This window comes from Fringilla coelebs (genome assembly GCF_963513975.1).
Source record: "Fringilla coelebs genome assembly, chromosome: 6".
NCBI lineage: Eukaryota > Metazoa > Chordata > Aves > Passeriformes > Fringillidae > Fringilla > Fringilla coelebs.
The window spans coordinates 17349342-17362685 of record NC_140034.1 but is presented as its reverse complement, the minus strand read 5'-3'; the positions used below and the strand labels follow the sequence as shown (position 1 = coordinate 17362685).

At 37.3% G+C, this 13344-nt stretch overlaps 1 protein-coding gene across 4 annotated transcripts in view; it reads left to right on the top strand.

Annotated features, from left to right (window-relative positions):
• Positions 1-13344, top strand: part of TDP1 (tyrosyl-DNA phosphodiesterase 1) — a 38338-nt gene that overhangs the window by 18963 nt on the left and 6031 nt on the right. For 3 of the 4 annotated variants that reach the window (XM_084207277.1, XM_084207276.1, XM_084207278.1), the window contains exons 14-15: positions 1408-1510; positions 11433-11547. In XM_084207277.1, the coding sequence (XP_084063403.1) occupies positions 1408-1510; positions 11433-11547 (218 nt within the window). Of the gene's footprint in view, positions 1-1407; positions 1511-6400; positions 6518-11432; positions 11548-13344 lie in introns of those variants that run through there. The other variant, XM_084207279.1, reaches the window with a different exon arrangement.

The window sequence follows — 13344 nt, the reverse complement described above, 5'->3', positions numbered from 1 at the left end:
TTTTTGTCCATATTTAATGTTTCTCCATTGCATTGCCCCATTTGAGGCTGCATATTGAAATGTTATGACAGAAACAGTTGATAATCATACTAAAATCTTGTCTGAGTTGTGACTGCCAGTTTTGGGGTTCAACACCAATTAAAGTTATAAATATTTTTAAATTTGGGTTAAGTTTCTTTAAGATATGGTGTGCTATAGTATGAATGTGATGGTTTCTACAAAATAGGTAGAGTTTGGGTTAGCTGAAGCTGTACTTGGGTGCCCTGCTGTGATAAAACATACAGATACATAGAATTTGAAATCTGATCTTTTGTCAGATTGAGTTGTTAAGCAGTCTGCCTTGAAATATAAGCTTTATATTTCTGTTGTTTAATTGTTAAAAAAGCCAGAAAAGGAGGAAAGAATTTCTTGACTTGAAGGGAGAATAACTAGTTGTAAATGAAAACTACAGATATGTTTCAGTTTTTATGCAACCCTATATTCTACAGATTATGATTTGTCCTTACTCTTAAATGCTCAGTTACTTTAATTTTTTTTTCTCTTTATATTTGGTCTCTTTAAATTTCATTACTCATTTATACTGTTGCTTGCAATAGGGATAATGATTAGTGTGCTTTTTGAAGGGTTTTAAGTCATTTAAATGTGATGCTCACTCCACCTAATACAGAAATTCATGGTTGCTTTATTTTCTTCTCATGTTTCTTCTGTTCTACCATTTGCTGTTACCAAATAGCATCCAATATGTCCATCAGTTGAAACATAAGGTGTAAATTTTGTATTGTGCTGCAGAAGTAGGTTTTGACAACAGAATTGCATATATTTTTGACTTCCAAATTGATCTACTTTATAGTAGATACTGATGAAAGATTAAATACAGCATGGTGCTCAATAGCAAATTGAGACAAAACCTCTTTGATAAGTATTTGTTATCATAAAAAGATCCAAGAACAAAATGCCAAGAGCAAAAGATACTGTTTAACACTCTGTACTAAAATGTAAATGCAAACCCACTCTGTACTGGATGTATTGTAACTAGTCCTAACTGAGCTAGCCTTTCATTTTCTTAAGTCATCAAATTGAAGCTATTTCCCAGTACCAAATTCCTTTCTGAAATATGCAGAGAAGATTCAAAAGGCTGAATTTGTCTTGTAGATCTGTGTGACAGAAATAGTCTTGTATAATTATCCACATGTGTTATATGAATGCCTTTCTACATATTGTCTCTGTTGCTCCCACTGTGCTGTACAAATAGCAATAAGGAATAACAATCAAGTCACTTTTTGTGAGAAGATTCTTCTGGTTGAATTTAAGTTCTCCTGCTAGAAGGACATTGCTAGGCTATGTTATTTAAACTTTTTCTGCATTTGAAGATTGTGCCTCACTAAAATGCTTTGTTTCTCTTCACAGTGCCAATCTATCTAAAGCAGCCTGGGGAGCTCTGGAGAAAAATGGCAGCCAACTGATGATCCGTTCTTACGAACTTGGAGTTCTTTTCTTGCCTTCAGCATTTGTAAGTTCATAGTTCAAGCACAGATCCTGGGGTATGATAAAAATCTGCAAATATTTATAAAAACAAGCATAACTGAAAAACAAGCAAATATTTATAAAAACAAGCATAATAATCTCATCAGTAGGGTCTTTATTTCCAGATAAAAAAGTTAAGAGGAAATAAAATTTGTGAGGTATTCATAGAGTCTTGTTTTCCTACAGAGCAGGTATGGATTTGGTATTGCTGTGACTTTTTTCCTCTTACTGGCAGGCAATAATATTTTGAAATTCTAACATATACCTAAATGTTATTGGAAAGGATGATCAAATCTCTTCTCTTGTGCTTTTTAAAACTGGGCTGTGAATGCATATTCACATTGAAGTAAGGTGTGTGTTGTAGCTTGAGAAACAATTCCTAATCTTGCACCAGTTGCTGTTCTTGCTCATTCTCTGAAATGCATTTGCAGTCATGTGACTCTCGCTTAATTGATCTACACTTGCTGGTTTTTAGCCCTCTATGAAATCCTGTGGTAGAAAGTCCTTAATTGTACATTGTATTTAAGAAAAAAGCTTCCCTTCTATGTTTGGGTTGGGTTCTATCTATTACCTGATGGGGGAGATGTAAGACATCGTTGATTCCTCCTTCTCTCTGATGAGCTGACAGTACCAAAATATTCTCAACACCAGTTAGTCTATGATCACAAACCATTCAGACTTCTTCCTTTGTGAAATTTCTTCTTTCCAGGGAAGAAACTGCAATTTTCTCTGAAAAAGTATTTGTATGCTAAAAGTCCTTAGAAATATTTTGCTGATAAAGAGTATTTATTTCCTAGATAATGTTCACATAATGTTCTGCCATTTCTGCTGATTAGTAATCTAGTCCCAAATGAATATTTACTAATATTATGGCATTGTAAAATGTTTGCCTACCCTAACTGGATAATTGTAGTCTCCTGAGATTGCATATTAAGCTTGATGGTTTCTGACTGCAGCTGAAGAATTCCTGTATCTCACTCTTGACATTTATAATGAGTTTACATAGTAGTGAGGTCTCTGATATCATGAACCTTAGAGATATTTTTCTCCAGCATGGTTTATGTGGAAGAAAATGTGTTTATCAGAGAGTAAAACAAGAAAAATCCTACAGTTTTTTTTAGTAGGAAGCATTGTTTTTTATATCAATGATCTCTAAAAAAGAAAACACCATTTATGTAAACAACTATTAATAACAGAATAATGAAGCATTGGGCAAACAAAGTTGTGCAAAAATTGACTTCTAACAGCTACTGACCTGAAAGGGATAAATTCATGTTCTTGGAATTTGGGTACTCCAACTTCCAGTTGGCTGTCTCTGGGTGTTGCCAGGCAAAGAATTTATGGTATTGGTATATTTGTACCTAGTAAATTACAGGCTTTGTATAAATGTAATTAATCACCAGATGATGCAGTCCTGTAACTTTGTAATATTCATGTAATTTGAGTATTCTTTTTCAGGCTTTTCTGTGTATACTTCAAATGGGTAGAAAATCAGGAATATTTGAGTTAGTCTTTTTGCCAAGAATGGCCATACCTGTTTTAGATCTTGCCAGTCTGCAAACTTTTCATTTAAAAAACCCCATTGAAACAGGAAAACCCCTCCCACTACTACCCCCTCCTCCAAACCCCCATGAGAAACATTTGGCTTGCATTCTATCATGAATCTTGCATTCTACACAGGATTCTCTCTATATGCATTTTTATAAACTCCTTTTAAAGTACTGGAAGGCTGAAATGAGGAGTCTTCTCCAGGCTGAAGAATCCCAACTTTCTCAGTGTGTCTTTGTAGGAGAGGTGCTCCAGCCCTCTGATGATCTTTGTGGCCCTTCTGTGGGCTTGCTGTAACAGGTCCATGCTGGGGACCCCAGGGCTGGATACAGCGCTGCAGGTGAGGTTTCATCAGAGCAGAGGAGCAGAATCCTCTCCCTTGCCCTGCTGGCCACACTGCTTTGGATGCAGCCCAGGACACAACTGGCTTTCTGAGCTGCAAGTGCATATTGCCAGGTCATGTCTGGCCTGTACCCCAAGTCCTCCTCCACAGGGCTGCTCTCAGTGACTTCTCGCAGTCTGTGCCCTGACCCAGGTACAGCACCTTGCTCTCGGTTTTGTTGAAGCTAATGAGGTTCTTGAGCTTGTCCAGCTTCCTGTGGATGGCATTCCATCCTTTAGGTGTGTCAACTGCACCACTCAGCTTGGTGTCAACACAAGCTTGCCGAGGGAGCACTCAGTCCTGCTGTCTCTGTTATTGGTGGAGGTGCTGAAGAGCACCAGTCCCCAGACAGCGCTGGGGGACATCACTTGTCACCAGCTTCCAGCTAGATATAGAACCATTGACCACAACTTTCTGGCTGTCTTCATTCCCTTAGTTGTACTGGCATAAGTGCTGAGTGGATTCTTTATCCCTTAAACCAGCTCAGACTGGCCAAAACAAAACAGGACAAGTTTCCAAAGTTATTCTGTGAACCAGCTCAGTGTGATCAGGTGAGGGCTAATGCAAGGAAGAAGTAGGAAGGACAAGTTCAAGGGGCAGAAAGGTGAGTGGGGAAATCATATTGAGGTACCTTTCTTTTGTCCTGGTTCTGGAACCAGAGCTTATGGAGAATGATGGTCCATGAGGTTTTGAATAGAAAATAGTAATAAAGGGCTAGGATCTGGGTAAGAAAACATGATGTGCAGTATGAGGTAGAGCCAAGCTTCCAGATCTTTCCCTTTCTGACACTCTGGTTACTTCAAAATAGCCATTGCTGGGGGAGTAGAAGGCTTTACTTTATTATATCGAAGGAACATCTCAAAACTCAGTGGTCAAAAGCAGACACTTGTGGGAAAGTATAATGGCCAGGCATTTATGTCATAGTTTGTCCCTGCATATTTCATGACTTAGAGGCCTATTCTGTGAGCATCTCTTGTCTGCTCTTAAATGTCTGTAGGCTTTTGGCAGTCACAGTCTGCTCTGGCTGAGTTCCACAACGTAGTAATGTCACATGAAGCAGTTCTGAAAGTCACTCATTTGAAGGTTTTTTCTTCTTGCGCTGAAAGATGCAAGACCCATGTAATCCCTAATCATCCTTTTCATACCTCTCTTTCCAGACACCTTTATTGTTGTCTAGAATGATGAGTTCTTATCCTGCTCAGTTGTTCCTAGGGGAGAGGATTTTTTTGATCACTTTTACTTTTCTCAATTTTTTTTCCCTCTGTATCATGTGGATTGGGAGTATTGTACTTGGTAAGTATTGTACTTAAAATGCAAATATGATTCTAGAGAAACAGATCCAGATATAAAACAATTACATAATGATGTTCTCAGGGTTCTCCTCACTGGGTCTGTTTGGCCTGCTGTATTTTTACAAAGTGGTGTGTAACAGGTTAGCTAACCATGGTGTGAATACAATGCTTTCTCTCTAGAGCCCTTACCTCTCTTGTCTTTGTGAATTATAGAAAGCTCCTATGCTTTCTATAATTTCTACAGCTTTTAGATGGCTGTACTAAAACCTATCAGTGTGCACAAGATAGTCTTATGTTTGAGTTTCAGACCTCTCAGAGCACAACTTAATTGAAGCTCATTTAAAACTAGTGAGAATATATATCATATATTACATATTTTGGAAGAGAATACTTAGTTCTTCTCCCAATTTCCTACATATTGATAATTAATTGTCAAGACTGGCAACCAGAAAAGAACAGGTCACCTGATTATCACATGTATGTGATATCCCACAGTGTATGTGGGAGCAAAGCAGGGAGAGACACTGCAGCTGCTTTCCTTTCTTCACTGAGAAGTGCGTGCCTGCAGAGACTTTTGGGAGCAAGGAGGTAGTCAGACAAATACTGATACTGGGCTTATGTACATGCAGTCATCTGATACTCAAGATGCACTGTTTAGTTTATGAATTTCTTATATGCATATGCCCTGAAGTTAACTGCATAAAAAGTGCTTCTTTGATAACTTAATCTGCTCATCACACTGGTTCTTTGTGGTTTTAGAATGCTTTGTGGCAGAGTAGTTTTAAGTGAAGATAACAGAGAACTGGGAATAGACTAAAATTTTTAGAAACAGAAATGCTTGTTTACAACTAAAGTTATGCAAAATATAAACTACATGAAGTGCTTTGAAATATAACTGAGCTTTCCTAGGCCTTGAGGGACTCACCATACTCTAGCTGTCAGAATGCTGATTTAATGGGGCCAGTTTCTGATAGTTCTGTTTCTTTAGGTTATTTCATGCAGTATTATCACAAAATTCATGACATGTAGAAGTTCTGGTAGAAGTTAAGACTTAGCATCATAGAATCACAGAATCATTTAGGCTGGAAAAAAGACTTTTAATATCATATAATCCAACTATTAAAATCTACCTGGCAGTGATGGAAGTTGAACCCATGTTCCAGAAGAGACTGGAGTCTTAATCCAGCATCTGGGACTACTTGGCCATCCTGGTGTATTAGCATAGCGCACCCATCATGTCACTTATCTTAAGAACTCCTCTAGTTCTGCAGTTTGTGCCTTCTATTTTCTGCTGAATACAAATTTGGAAGTGGATCGTTCCTCACTTGCTATCAGCTGACTGCCAGTTTTTGTCTTTTTAAAAAAAAATGCTTCCAGAATTATGCTTTGAGGTTGGGTCTTGGCCTGGTGTGCTAATACAGACTCTCAGAAATATGCTGAATGGTTGTTCCCAATATAGCAGCAGCTGTTATCATTTACAGTTTTAGTGTTTAGGGAAAAATCAGCTGATGCTGGCATTAGATCACAAGCTTCTATTGAGTAAAATATAATGTTTATAAGAAAGATTGTCCTGTGTTTGAACTACATTTCCCTTTCCATCTCTATTTCTCACCTCCTACATCTACACTCTGTCTTTTTCAACTTGCTCTTTCAGCTGCTGGGGATTCCTTTCCAGAGGCTGAGATAAAGTACATCTTTAACAGGTAAAACATGTAGTGAGAATGAAATGACCAAAAGATTTCTGGGAAGCATGTTCCAGTAATTATTTTGTTTGAAAAAATCTCATGAGTGACTAATGGAAAGCCTTTTAAGTAAATGGTTCTTCCTCACAGCTTCTGTGTCTGATAAGATGCTAAGATAATTTGAGCTTGACCTGTAAAATAGTATAAAAATTTGTGAAATACTGAAATCTTTTTAGAGGTTTGTTGAATATGGTACTGGCTCAGTCAGCTTTTAGAAATACAAGCTCAGAGAAATATAACAGATATTAAATTAAAACAGACATTAAACAGATATTAAACTGAAAACCTACCCATAATTGCCTACCTAGTGCTATCAAATCCTGTAATTATATCTAGATAATCAAACTCAGACAACTAACAATAGTAGTTCAGATCCTGAAGTGCTGTATTTGATGTTGAATACTCACTGGAGTGAAGTACTGTTTTGTAGTTGAGTCTGGGTCTGGGTGTGTGAACTGGATCTGGATTACAGATCAGCCAGGCATTATGCATGTGATTTTCAGAACTGAACTGTTTAAATTTCTGCTGTGTTCGAGTAACTGAGCCAGGCACCTTCAGTCATAGCTCAACTTACAGCAGAACCAAAATAAAGTTGGTTAAGCTCTTTGACTCGAATATCAACTTCCAAGGCAATTTAATACCACTTTCTTCTTTGGTTTCTCATGTAAAATGGAGTGGGAGTAGGAAAGCTAATACAATGTAAGTAAACCAAGATTTTGTATGTAGACTTCAATATGCTAAGCCTTGCTTTAAGTGTTCCCAGAATTGCCACAAGGTTTTCAAATTCAGTGTTAAAAGACACACCCAGAGACATACTTTCCAAACCAAGAAACTTCAGGTTTAGATACCTGAGTTTGTCACTGTTGCTTCCTATTAAAATATAAAATCTTTTGGTACAGTTGGATAAAGCTCTCTTTGGAATTATTGTGCCCAGTGCTGTGGGAAGGATTTTGCTGTGTCTTCTGCTGGCCAGATGAGCCTGGCCCCTGTAAAGTTTGTGTGTGTCCTTAATTCTTTGCTGCTGAAACCAGCAAGTTTTTAAATAGTTTTGCCAAAGAGGACTGTTTTTCTGTTTACTGGCATTGGAAGCATTATTCCCATAATCATCCAGTGGGATAATCAGTTGTCTCCTGTTAAAAGTTACTTCAGTATGATCAAAGTTCTGTAATGCTATCAGTCTTAATTCCCACTTCAGTAGGGCTAGCAATTCTTACCTTTATCTTGTGGTCTTTTTTTATAGTCTGCAGTCTGCTTTGTCTTTGGGGCAAAAAACATTCAAAAACTGGAAGAGGCAGTATTTGAAAAGCTGTTAAACTTCCTTTTCCCATTCTTCCCAATGTCTTCTTTTTCAATGTATGATGCTAAGGCACTAACAGAAGCCATATCAGCACCTAAAGTTTTAAAAGTACAAGAAGAATTCTTTCCCAGTTGAGATATGTATTTATCAGAATTTCAAAATGTATTGCTGTAAGCAGCAGTCAAAGAGCAAAATAAAGCTGCTGAGGGAAAATTTCTGAAATAATAGAATATGGCTGAGGAAAATATACAAGTCAGACAAAATTATTTTATGCAAGATCCTGCTGGCTTGTTTTTTGGGAACAGCAGTGAGAGCTGTCAGCATTCAGGAAATGCTCAAAACCGACAAAGTGTGTGACTTACTTCAGTTTCTATGTGAAGATAGACACATGAGTTATTTTTAAAAGCATGTGAATCTCCTCCGAGAGCCTTGTTAAAGAATGTAGTCCACAAACTAGACACTTACTCCAGTGTGTTTTGAGGAAAACCAAATGTCTTTTCTTAGCTAAATATTTCCTGAATGGAAGATCTCTATAGGTTAAAATAAATTCTGACAGACAAATAAAACAGTTTTGGGATGAAGTGAGTCAAGCAGCATTGGAGGACAGCATCAGAGTCTTTCAGAGGAAGAGGAAATATGATTGCTGAGTACTGAGGAAGAATAAGGCAGAGAAAACCAAAGCTGTAGAACAAGAGAAGGAAGCAAAATGCCTGAAAAGAAAAACACTGAAGAAATAACAGGGCATGGAGTGTAGAAGAAATTAAGCAGAAACAAAAATATTGCTAGGTTGAAGAAAACAATGGATAACAGGGAGGAAAAAAAACCATATTAAAAATGTCCTTATTTTGTAAGTAGAGGCTGAGGTAAGTTGTGTTTTACACTGTGCTTTGTGATAATAAGGGTTTCACAAATGTCCAACTCAGATGGTGTCAGGCAGCAGCTTTGTAATTGTGGTGCTGTTGATCAGGCTTGTGAAGTTTGTTTTAGCATAAGACTCATCTCACAATACAGCAGAGGAACCTTCTCTGCTGTTCCACGTTTCTTCCCTAGGTGATGTAGAAGACAAGAGAAGCTCATGGAATGTCTGGGCAATCAAACCTCATACATGTCACATACATGCTGACAATTTAAATGCCATCTTGTGAGTAGTATCTAGGAATACACACCACTCAGACCCTCCCACTGAGTGCAACCTGACTGCTGTGAGTCATGAAAAAATATCTCTCGTCACCACCAGCACTTACGCAGTTCCTGTTGTTTGTGTGCTGTAGAATCCCTGGCATATTTCATGTTCTTTCTACTACGAACGGAAGTATGGTTTTTACATTTTTACATGACATTTCTTCCAATCCCTGAGTGATTCAAATTTATTGGAAGTAAGGCTATACAAGTTGATTGTTGCATTTTGTGTAAATAATTATGAATTTTTTCCAATCAAACCCTTAGGTATTTATGAGTTTTTAAAAATAATCTTGCATATTTACTTTGGTGTGTTTTCAACATATTACTTGTTACCTCAAGGCTAAGCTCCACCAAATGCTGTAGCCTGGTTTTAATGCAGATTTATCAAAATATCTGACTGAAATGATATAAGAAAGGGAAGTTCAAACTGGATTTTCTTTCACACAATCCGTTAGCATGGACCTTGTTTGTTTCCTCTGCCCTTTCATTTAAAGGGCAGTGGCTTTTGCCTTGTCCTTGAAATAATATATAATGTTTCTTACATCATAACCTACAGTTTGCTCTTACTTTGGGTCATGAGACAAAAGATGCATCTATATTCTACCGGAGATTCTTAAACTGACTTGCTAGAACTGCTGTCTGACATTCTTTGGCAGCTCTCCTTTTTCTAGGTTACTATTCTTCTTGAATATAAAGAAAAAGGCACAAGGCTGCATTGATTCCCATGCTTTGTGTGGTCATGTGGATGTTGCTGTCTCCAGCTTAAAATGATGACATTTGGTGGTGTAAAGCTCCAGTGAAAAAAGACTTGCAGTATTGTGTATAGATGGGACTTTCCATTCAGACAGTGTGTGCGTTTGAATACCACGGGATTTTTTGGTAATTAGGATTCTTGCTTGTACTATCACAAAACAGTAATGCTGTGAAACTCAGACTGGTGGACCAGAGAGCTTGAATCAAGTGTAAGTTAATAACTGGACATGAGCAGCCCATGGAGCCAGTTGTGTTTTGGGCTGCATCCAAAGCAATGTGGGCAGCAGAATGAGGGAGGGGATTTGCCCCTTTGCTCTGCTTTGATGAGACCCTATCTGCAGTGCTGCATCCAGCTCTGGGGGCCCAGCACAGGAAGGATCTTTTGGACCAAGTCCAGAGAAGAGACACAGAAATGGTCAGAGCTGGAGCACTTCTCCTATGGGGAAAGACAAGAGAAAGCATGGGGTTCTTCAGCCTGGAGGAGAGAAGACTCCAAGGAAACTTTATTGCAGCCTTTTACTACCTAAGGGAGGCTTATAAGAAAGGTGGGGACAGGCTTTTTATTGGGAACTGTAGGGACAGGACAAGGGGCAGTGGTTCTAAACTAGAAGAGGGTATATTTAGACTAGATCTAAGGAAGAAATTCTTTACTGTGAGGGTAGTGAAACATTGGCACAGGTTGTCCTGAGAGGTGGTAGATATCCCATCCTTAGGAACATTCAGGATCAGGTTGGATGAGGCTCTGAGCAACTTGCTGCTAGTGGAAGATGTCCCTGCCCAGTGTACAGGAATTGAACTAGATGACCTTTGAAGATCCCTTCCAACCCAAACTATTCTATGATTTTAGAAAGAAAAGTAGTTGTCAGTAATATCTTATAAATTAATAAAGAAACTTGATAGCTTTTAAATTTCTGGTTTGTTCTATTTAAACTGTACTTTATTGACAGTAAGCTATTTGAAATCTCAGAACTAAGAGATTTTGCTTTTGTGTAAATCACTACAGTTGGGATCCAGTTTCTCTGGAGAAGTAGCAAAGCAATACCATCTGCCTGAGTTACTCGAATCACTTTAAATGTGTCTACCTTTGTACTGTATTGCATTTTTTCTTTTTTTAGTTCTTAACCTTGTTTGACAGTAATGCTGTTATTCTTATATAAGTGTAATCATTGAAGCTCTTGTGCAAGCAGTTTCAAATCTTCATTAATTTTTTTGTCTGTGGATGATGTTTCCCAACATGTCTGAAGAGCACAGATTCGAAGACTTGCTTCTGTAACACAAAGTGATTTCTAGTTTAGTCCATAAAACATACTGAGCATCCAGTTAATGTGATCAGAATGAAACTAAGTAGCAAAGAGAAATTTTTAGAAGCTTTTCACTTTAGTTAAATATTAAACACTGAAGGAGTTCACCTAGTGAACATGGAAATAAATTGATGTATGTGTAGGGGCCTGAGAAGGCAGAATATCTCCAATATGGACCCACATGGCCAATCCAATGGATGTAATAAAAAGTGAAGAGCTGAAATAGTAGAAGTAAGAGAAGCTGAGTTTTGAAGACATGAAGGTGCTTCATGAAGTATCCAATCTCAGTAAAGGAGGCAGAAAGTTTGTTCATTAAGATAGCTCATTGAGAAAGAGTCTATTGTAGATTGTTTGTCTTTTTTCCCAGAAACGAATGAATCTTTTCTTTTGTATTTTTCCCTTCTTTCATAGGGATTGGACAAAGGTTACTTTCATGTAGGAAGGGAAAAGCTTCCAGAAAGGAAAGATTCAGCAGCATATTTTCCTGTACCTTATGACCTCCCACCAGAGCAGTATGGAAGCAAAGGTAAGGTGTGACTTGAGAGGAAAAGTAGGCTTGTGTTCTGCATGAAGCAAGCTAATTGAGTAACTCTGAGTCAGTTGAATACTGCTGTGTTCCAAAGCTTTATTTTAACTTTTTTGTGGTGTGATTATATGCCATTTGATATCAGTTCCATGTTCTACTTGTGATTTCAAAGAAAGCAACTATAAGATTCTTTATTCTAATATTTTCCTTTATTGTTTAAGCTTTGGATCAATGACTTCAATGCTAGTTTTTATTCCTCTTTTATGATTCCAATATGCATTAAGAAAATAGATATTCTTTATGGAGTAAAAATTTTTTTGCAGAACTTATAGGGGAAGGAGGGTTGAAAAGGGAGTGTTTAGAAGAGAGCAGGCATGAGCTAAAAACAGTCCTCTGGAAGTGGAATGTGAAAGAAATACTGTAGTGCAAATATGAAAGAATTGCTGTAAATCAGAAGAAAGAAGAGTTGCTTCTGCTCCATTCTATATTTCACAGGTTATATTTCATAACACTTGAAGAGGTGTACAAATTCTCAACTGTCTCAGTTTCTGAGATATCTCTAGAACATGCAAATCAGGAAAATTATATGAGAGAGCAGCTGTGGGGTGATGGCTGAAAATATAAAAATATATTGAGGATAATGTTGATGTGCAGCCTGCAATATTAGGGAAGAGTACATTTTTATACTTTGGCCTTAAAACAAATGTCAAAAGATTGTAACTAATTTTCTTTTTGAGAAGCCTTGATCTAAGAAAGACTATCTAGGACAGAGCTTGAAATAGGAGTAACACAGATAGTTTATTGAAACTCAAATGTTTCAGTAAATCTTTGAATTAATGAATGAGCTCTTAGTTCAAAATGCTCTGAAACTTCTTAAACCTTCTGAAAGAGAACCTTATAAAATAGAGGGGGTAAATGCATTCTAATAAACAAGTTGTTTCTCATTTAATTTTCTCTTAAGTGTGTATATTGAGATCAAAGAAAGAAACTATTAGTTGATTAATAGTATATAGAAGATAAATCTGTATGCAAGAAAATATGACAAGTTCCAACTCAGTTGAGATAAATCTAGAGTGAAGCTACATGTTAGTCTCTCTACATGCCAGTTACATTAATTACCTTAGTTGTTTTGCCCTTTGTTGAAGATTTCTTTCCTGAATAATTCTCACAACTTGTAAAAATGTATTAAGATGTATTTCATTATGTTCCAGTGGGGAAATATATTTTAGCCTTGGTAAATGGGGGCTAAAGCTGTCAAATCTCATGCTGAAAAAATGGTGGGGAAATGAGATGAAAATTAGCTTTAATACAAGTTCAGGCATTGTTCAGAAATTGACAGTCCACTTAATTCATTGGTTCTCCAGCTGAAGTTTTCAACCACTGACAGCTGTGATTTTGTTAAAGATGCACAAAAGGATCTTCAACATATCTCACAAGAACTGTGCTCTCTCTTGTGAAGGGCTCTGTTCTCACTGTTCAATGTTCCACTGCCACACTAACATGGAGAAGCAAATTACGTTTTTCTTGTAACTTCAGATATTCAGTGATTGATATTTGGCCTGATTTTCAATGTGTGGGAATTAGGAGTATGATGAAATTACATTTGGTAAATATTTATAGTGATTTCAGGAAACTATAGTAACACTGCATCTCATTTATTACATATAACATGTGCTGGATAAAAGGAAGAAAGACTTCATGATGGGCATATTTGCCTCCAGCTCTGGTACACTTAGGTATTTGTGTTTAACCTGTTACTTAAAGAGTTGAAAGAATTTTCATTTACCCTGCTCTGTG